General features: G+C 33.5%; 1 protein-coding gene across 1 annotated transcript in view; it reads right to left on the bottom strand.

The window, feature by feature from the left end:
• Positions 1 to 1,965: 1,965 nt before the first annotated feature.
• Positions 1,966 to 8,986, bottom strand: part of LOC111619918 (boophilin-H2-like) — an 8,293-nt gene continuing 1,272 nt past the window's right edge. The window contains exon 3 of the mRNA XM_023361742.1: positions 1,966 to 2,260. Coding sequence (XP_023217510.1) covers positions 1,967 to 2,260 — 294 coding nt within the window. The 3' untranslated portion in view covers position 1,966. The remainder of the gene's footprint in view (positions 2,261 to 8,986) is intronic.

Below are 8,986 nucleotides of genomic sequence, written 5' to 3'. Positions count from 1 at the left end.
ACTTGCCACTGAGGCGATGGATGCAATTTATAATCAGATTTATATTCCAATCATTACTTATGCTTGTGGAATTTGGGGAGGTGATGTTTATAAGACTCATATAAAGCGTAAACTTATTTCGTCACAACGTAGAGCTCTTATTCAGATCACCAAGGCCTACAATACCACGCCCAATATCTCTATTCAAGTTCTGGCTAAGAAAGCCCCTATTGATCTTATCATCACCTCCTATTTTAAACAATGGCAAATAAAGCATGGCCTTGATATTTATACTAGCAACCAACAAATAAGTCACACCGACTTGGAACAAGAAATTTCTTTTGTCATTTATTCACAATCTTTGGCCCTTTCGTCCACACCGTCAATCGTCTTCGAGCAACCCTCTTACAATGATTACGAAATCTTTACGGATGGTTCGAAAACAGATATAAAGGTTGGTTGTAGTTATGTTGTTTACCAGAACGGGCAGGAGATTGCTCTGGGCCAGTTCAGATTGGGTGAACAATGCACTATTTTTCAAGCAGAACTCTATGCCTTGAAAATGGCCATTACTTGGGCTAACAATGTCCAGCATAAACAAATAGCTATCATTACTGATAGCTCTTCCTCTATTGCAATCCTTCGTAAAAGATCCTTTCACCCAATCGTTTATGACATTAACACTCTCATTTCCAAGTCTTCCAATCGATATTATATTTACTGGACTCGTGCACATATAGGTACCCATGGTAACGAAAGAGCTGATGCCTTAGCTAAGGCAGCTTCCAACGATAATAGTCTTAATATCTCTTATGATAAAATCAGCACCAGTACTCTCAAAAGAATTCTCTGGCAGGATTTCCTATTAACTTGGCAAAACACCTGGGACCAACATAACCACCCTATTACTCATAGATTTATACCTTGTATCAAGACCTTTTTTACATACAAATGGTACAGACCTAATAGTTTTGTTACGCAATTTCTTACCGGCCATGGTCGCTTTCAATCTTACCTAGCGAGATTCATTAACGAAACCAGTTCAATGTGCTCCCTGTGTGGTGTTACAGATAGTAATGTGCACTACATTTATGAGTGCCCCATGCTTAATTTGAAGCGACATATACTGCTTACCACTATTAATTCACATGGTCACAACTGGTCTGACTATGACACAATCTTTCGTGAAAAAGACTCATATGAGGCCTTTTTCGACTTAATCGCCAAATACTTTGCACGTACTACAGTCAGTGGCTTTTAGTCAGCTTTGTACTCAATCACTCTCTTGAGTATGAGCGATACCATCTTATTCCGATTCATCAAATAACTCTAATTTCAGCAGCCATCATGTTACACATCATCAGCCTCAGGATGTCTGGCATACGTCTAGTTTATCCTGATTATTCAGTAGTTACACCGCTCGATCGTCGGTGTTTTCTGTATTGTATTGTGTTATTGTATTATGTACCTATTACGCCTGTGTATTTTACCATTATATTATAATTAATTATGTATTTTGTAACACCTATATCTATCTGTATCTTTATTATTGTAATTTGTTATCACCGGGTAGTGCTCACTGCGGAACCCGGCATGTACCATTGTGTGAGTTAATAAAGAAATGAATGAATGAATGAATTCACACAGTCGTTTCGTGTAAGTACGAAATATTTGCTAAATATCATTATTTCTCACTTACACCGGCAAATGTCGACATTCAGCATGCACTAACGGTGAATGTTGAATAAAAACATTTTTATTACGTTAAGACAAAAATGCAACTTTTTAAAATTACATCTTACTGTATAATTATAACAGACTTGGGATGGATTTTAGAATTTTAATTTCCTTTTCAAGCAAATCTGCATTTTAAATACATTCTTCTCATTACTAACGATTTGAATAAACAAATACAGATTTATTTTAATGAAATAGCGATATTTCATGTGTAATAATTATATTTTACACGTAGTCAATTATACTTTCTCTAGGATAATGCGACATTGCTGGGGGGGGAAACAATACCATCGTGAAATCTACATATTAATTTAAAATGTAATTGCCAGCTGAATACTGTATAGACTTTGAAATTGGTAAACATACTTGGAGCACAAAAACGGCGGCATTCCTCTAAAGTTTGGAAATTGTTTCTGTTTCCGCCACATCCACCATAAACGAATAGCAGGCAATCACGAGTAAAAACATTATAATAAAAACGAATCGTTAATCTGTGACATGGTCCTTTCTTTATCTGGCCGAAGATTACATACCATTTGTCTTTCTAAATTCAGAATTAATTCAAATTAATGAAAATATGAATATTCTAATCGCACGAAAAAAAAAGAAAAACGATTCTTACCTTGAGCATCGGTACTGATGCAAAGAATTAATATAACGATGCAAACCAATTTTGTATTCATAGCTATTGATATATTATATATTTACTCGCCTTTATTTATACTGCAATTTTTATAGCTGGAAATTATACACCTGACACGCAGATATATTGACACATTTATCATCATTAAATTTCATAATAATATCGCGATATTGTAAATGACTTTCACATGTTTTAATTAAGGCTAAAAAATAGGAATTTATTCATAAATAATTTCAAAAAATTCCATTTATTTCAAAGCGTTAATCATGCACGTGTCGATTAAAGTGCAAGCCTGGAAATCGAATCCGGGAGAGCAAATCCTCAGGACTTTTTTATGGGGCGCCAGATCAACTGGCGTACGCCATAGGGAGAGTTCGAGAGTTCGATTTTGGGGAGAGTTCGAGAAAATCGACGAAGGTGAATTCCATCGATTTCAAAACAAAACTTTAGACAGTTAGAACAAATTCACTTACTTATCTCAAGTTATTAAAAAGTAAACACTTTCTTAACAATTCATTAAGAGTTTTTACTCCAATGAAAAGGGACAATTGGAAGTCCGTTTTGGTAGAGAATAATTCTCAATACTTATAAAAGTATACGTTCGAGATCTTTCTCTAGGATTACAGAAAAATAATTCAGTTAATGGGAATTCTTTAAGAAAACTTTATGATCAACATCAAACAAAATTCCAATCATTGGAAGCATTACGAGTCGCTAGAGATAAGCGTTATAGATGTTATAGCCACTAGTTGATTAGTCTTTACCAGACGAGACACTTCGTTGTTGGGAAAGATTTCTGTTAGATCATCGTATGTTTAGAGAAGAAACGATTTATGAAATCATTCTTGTAACCAAGTAATGTTCACAAACTCATTGTGTAGGACGATCTTGATCGTTTGTATCGTTTCAAAATGCAGTTGATGAAGTGACGATACACTTGACCATCAAACAGTTTGATTCATTCGTTCCAAATGAGCTTTCTAATAATATAGGAGAGAAAAACACTTATAAGAGAGGTAAATTATTATTCATATCTTCTGCAGCTGACTTATTTGCTTCTTCCATAGAAGGCTTTCAGAAGATTTGTGTATTTTGTTCTAGACATTATAAGTCAGAGAAAAGTTCAAAAAATGTCATTATAAGAAAGAAAAGGTGTAAAAGTTTCCCGATGATTCGAGTTTGTCCATCTGAAGAGGGAAAAGATAGAGAACTATCACCACAGAAAGACAAAGCACTTGCTAATTTAGTAAAATTCCTTGTATGATGCTGCAAACATTGATTGTTTTGTTCAGGGGTCAAAGAATTAAACGTACAGTACAGTACCTGTTCGGGGTTTACGGTTCATGGTATTCAGTTTACTGATTTTCAGTGTGAATCAATTGTACTTTTCATTGGCGCTGATGTGAATGATAACTTGATGACAGACGGATATAGGAAGCTTTCTTGTGGTCTCGCAGCTGTAGAATTTAAATTAGTTTGGACAGTCATGAGCCACCTGCTCAAACATTGTCTAATGATGCAGCCATGATCGTTATTTCTATGTTGAATGAAGACGTTTGTATTTCGGATTCATGGACTTTCGATTCATTAGGTATTAATGATCTTTCAGAAAAGAGAACTACACGATTCCGCAGAACAACATTTTTTCAGCACTGTCAAATTAGATAATACCGTGCGTTTTACAATTATTTACCGTGAATTGAGACATTCCCCACTTCCAGACTATTATGAACTAGCTTTCAAGAATTGAATTCGACAATTAAAGAACTTAAATAAGAAGGTTTCTATCAAACCAACGATGATGTATTTCAAGAATGACTTCTTCATAATAGTATAGAAGATTTGTCTGCAAATGAGATTTAAGCTTCTTGTTATTATTTACCACCCAGACCTGTAGTCAACAAGAATAGCACAGCTAGAATAAGACCCGTATTTGTTGCATCGGCTAAGCAAAAGAGATTGCCCATTCTTCACGAATGTCTTGCAAAAAAATTAAATCTCATTGAATTGATTCCTACAAATAATTTAAACTCGTATTCATTTGGAAGAAATAGGTGCATTGGCAGATATTTGTAAAGCTTTTCTACAAATCAGTTTGCTTCCTAATGATAAGAACTTTCTCCGATTTCTATGACACGAAAATGATGGACATTTGAAACAATAGACATTGTAGATTGATGTTTTGTGTATGTTGTAGTCTCTTTCTTCTGAGAGCTGTGATCCAATATCTCCTTCAGTCAGTTTTAAAATTGATCAAGAAAAGAGAGTCGACATAACCAGAAGATGATATTCCGAAAATCATGAAGAGTTTTTTGTATTGGTAAATGGGTGACAATTGTTCAAAGTAAATTAAAGTTGCAACGTTTTGTGCAAGAAATGAAAAGTTTATCGTCGAAAGGAAGTTTGAGTTGAGAAGGTGATCTTTCTGTAAACAGTAGCAGATACAAAAGTTTTAGGAATAATTCGGCAGTAAAGTAATGAGACATTCGAATAATTGTGATGAATCTGAAGAATGTGTTTCGAAAAGATTACAAAGAAATTAATTTTAGCAGCAGCTCATCGTATTTACGATAAACTAGGTAAGATCCGTCCAGTACTTTGATCCTTAAGTGTGGAGATAAGAAAAGGATTGAAGTCGTGGTAAATTGGAGAAAGGGGAAGGTGATATAATCGTTATCATTTTAAATTGACAGAGAAATTTTCTTAACTTTGGGTTATTTAAATTTCATTTTAAATCGTTAAACAATCGATAAATGTTGTTCCACAGTTAGTAATTGTCTTTCTATCCGCAAATGTTTAATTTTATTTCCAATTCGACTTAAAATAAAGATGAATTTAGATTCAGAAAATGGGATTTAGCCTCGATGGAAGTTAACAGGAAGGAAAAGACCGTTTGGAAGGAAGAAGGAATGTCTGAGAGAAAAGGTATCATTTCGAATTTCTGCATAGAAGGCATTGTAGATATTGGAAAAACAGTTTTTCCAGCAAATATTTTTAAAGGTTTCTAATTTTCAAGATCTATTATGTCTAGTTCATATAATAATGATCTCTCTATCGAAGAAAGAAAACGGTACCTCGTGAAATTAAACCCGTATCTTACTGTTTTGTTTCTCTAATAACTTTTATGACATTTTACGACTTCAGATTTTCTAGAGACCTAGAGAAGAGTCATTACCGAAAATTATGTATGGGGTTATTTATAACAACTTGAGTAAATCTGGAATTTACACTGCAGAATTATTACAAGCATATAAAAGTTTACATGGTTACAATTATTTTATCGGCGCGAAAATTCGAGATATTTTGGCATATTTATCAAATGAAGTACAGTAGATATGTTTTACGAAAAAGTAAAAACTGGTCAATACGAATTGAAAAACGGAAAGAAATACAGTGAAACCTAGCATAACGAGCAAAACAAATCATAGCCTATTATATAATAAACAACTCAAATGCTCATAAACAACTCAACTTTACATATGCCAAATTCTTGGCANCTTTTATCTCACGAAAAGAAAAGATTCTTACTTGTTGCATCGGTATTGATGCAAAGAATTAACATAACGATGCAAACCACTTCTGAATTCATAGCTTTTGATATTTTATATTTACTCGCATTTATTTATACTGTGATTTTTATAGCTGAGAATTACACACGTGACACGCAGATATATATATATATTAATATATATTAATATAGTATATTAATGATGATAAATGTGTCATAATATATATATGTATATTAAGACACATTTATCATCATTAAATTTTGTAATAATGCAGATATTATAAACGTCTTTGACATGTTTTAATTATGACTCAAAAAATAGGAATTTACTCTAAAATAATTTCAAAGTATTTCATTTATTTCAAAGCATTAATCATTCACGTGTCTATTAAAGTGCAAGTCTGGAAATCGAATCTTGGAGAGCCAATCCTTAGGACTTTATTATGAGAGGCCAGATTAACTGACGTTCGCCATAGAATTCGGCTGCAAAGTGAATTTTTGGCCTATTTATTTTAAATATAGAGACGTTAAAAGCGGCACAGAAGATTGCTTACGAAAGTATGCAATGAATACGAGAAAGAAGGTGAGTTATCGGATAATGAAAATATTATAATGTTAAGTCTAATCAAACAGAAGGCGAAATTGATGCTAATAGTTGAGGACAAAATTAAAGAAATACTTTTGACAGAAACTAAGGACAATGATATTAGATTTTAGATGAAGGTCTGTTTGCAAATGGGATTAAAGAGTCTTGTCATTATTTACCACATAGACTTGTAGTCAATAAGAATAGCCCAGCTAGAATAAATAACCTGTATTTGATTCATCGGTTAAGCAAAAGAAATTCCCCAGTCTTAACGAATGTCTTGAAAAAGGATTAGATCTCATTGAATTGATTCCTACGATTTAAGTTCGTATTAACTTGGAAAAAATGGGTGCAGAGGCAGACATTCGTAAAGCTTTTCTACAAATCAGTTTGTTTCCTAATGATAAGAACTTTCTCTCATTTTTATGGCATGGAATTGATGGACATTTGAAACAATAGACATTGTAGATTGATGTTTTGTGTATGTTTTAGTGTCTTATTCTGGAAGCTGTGATCCAGTATCACCTTCCGTCAGTTTTAAAATTGATCAAGAAAAGAAACATATCCAGAAGGTGTTATACGGAAAATCATGAAGAATTTTTTACATTGATAACTGCGTAACAATTGTTCAAAGTAAATTAGAGTTACAATGTATAGTGTAAGAAAAGAAAATTTATCGACGAAAGAGTTTGAGTTAAAAATGTGAAGAAAACCCGAAAAACTGCACGTGACCAGCCCGTTAGAGAGGCTCGAAGTCACGAGTAACTACCAACATTTATTGGTTTTATCCACTAGCCATCGGTGGGCCCAGAAATGGCTGGTTCCTGAAACAACAAAAATTGCTGTAAATATACTTTGTCATTATTAAAACAGACACCAGATTGATAGACACATGTTGTACAGTAATATTCAATAAAGTGTGAGGAAACAGTTTATTGAATATTACTGTACAACATGCAGTTGCGAGCAATATTAGAATTTTATTCTCTAAGCCAACGATTCATAGGCAATGCTTTTCAAGCTGGGTTTTTATGCAATGTTAAGCGTATGCTTGGCTTCTGAGTGTAAGCTTTTTCTGAGACAAAAATGAAAAAACCCAGCAACGAGTTATTTTACTTTCCCGACAACAGTTAGTGTCACCAGCTGTTACGATATTTTATTAAAAAGAACTTTTCATATTTTTATTTATTATAAAATGGTGAAAAAACCTTTATTTTGAGAGTAGGAATGAGTTTTGTAAAAAATTGTAAATGCTAATAACGTATAAAATTACCATTAAGTCAGACCCTACTGAAGATATACACGACCCTCGTTATCTCCTCACCCCTCGACCTTTAACCACCAAAACTTAATAGCGTCAATTCTCTAATAAACCATGCAAAAGTTTAGAAAATTTAGACAAAAGCACAGGAACTATCAAGCTTCAGAGGAGATGAACAAAATCGTGTTCCCCATACATACACTAACATTCATACAGAGGAAAAACATTCCAAAGTCCAAAAATGTAAAGATTTTGGGATTTATTTTTTGACCAATAGGCATACTTTTTTCCTGTTATACATAACAGAGATGGGAAGGTAAAACGGGAAAACTTAACTGGCCATCCGTAATTTGTACATATGACAATCAACATTAATCATTCACCCAATGATAGAGTGCCGATAAGCTATTATTGTTTCAATCCAGAAGCTACGACCACATACCTCAGCGGTTAATATCTTTCCGAAAAATTGCTGGAGTTTGCGACAGTCCGGATTCGGACACGGATTTCCACGAAAAATTTATTATTTTTCTATATTTTTTAATGTAATATGTTAAAAATATTCTAATTTCTACTGGTATAATAAGATAACAAGAAACGAGGGTGAAGATCCTCCTGAAAGGTATGTCTATGAGAAACTGGCTACTATTTAAGACACGTGAAAACGACATAGAAAAATCCACGCTACCAGATGGGTAGGAAAGAAAAGATTTTCTTATTCATTACAGGGCATAAAGACTCAAGATAAAGAAAAACATTAATCTTAATATACGTAGAATTTATGTAGATATGCAGAAATATTATGAAACAAAATTATATGTAATCTAATAAGTATTTTAGTTGAAAGAACATAAACAATTAAATGTAACAGAAGTATTTTACGTGTCATGACATCATTTTTTGTCAAGAGCCATACTGCATAAATAACATCCCTGCTGGCTTTCCTGCCAACTGTATCTTCCTTCAAGGTACCAATACATATCCTTGGGCTGTTTCCATCGCTATTGGGGACGATCTTTCCCTCCTTCACCACAGTTCTATTAGTACACAATACGTCAGTTGTACTGAGTTGGTTATCAATAACCGCAGACACATTCTTATCAATTATTACTGCCCTAAAGATATTCATATTGAGGATATACTAGATTACATTCAAAACATTATGGGTAAATTTACAGATGTATATTACATCTTGGCCGGAGATACAAATGCTCATTCTCCTATTTGGGGAGGGAATCGTTTGGACTCACGTGGAAAATATGTTGAAGAGTT

This window comes from Centruroides sculpturatus, unplaced genomic scaffold (genome assembly GCF_000671375.1).
Source record: "Centruroides sculpturatus isolate CEXI.00-Female unplaced genomic scaffold, Cexi_2.0 scaffold160, whole genome shotgun sequence".
NCBI lineage: Eukaryota > Metazoa > Arthropoda > Arachnida > Scorpiones > Buthidae > Centruroides > Centruroides sculpturatus.
The sequence above is the reverse complement of the archived record's forward strand: the minus strand, read 5'-3'. Positions and strand labels throughout refer to the sequence as shown.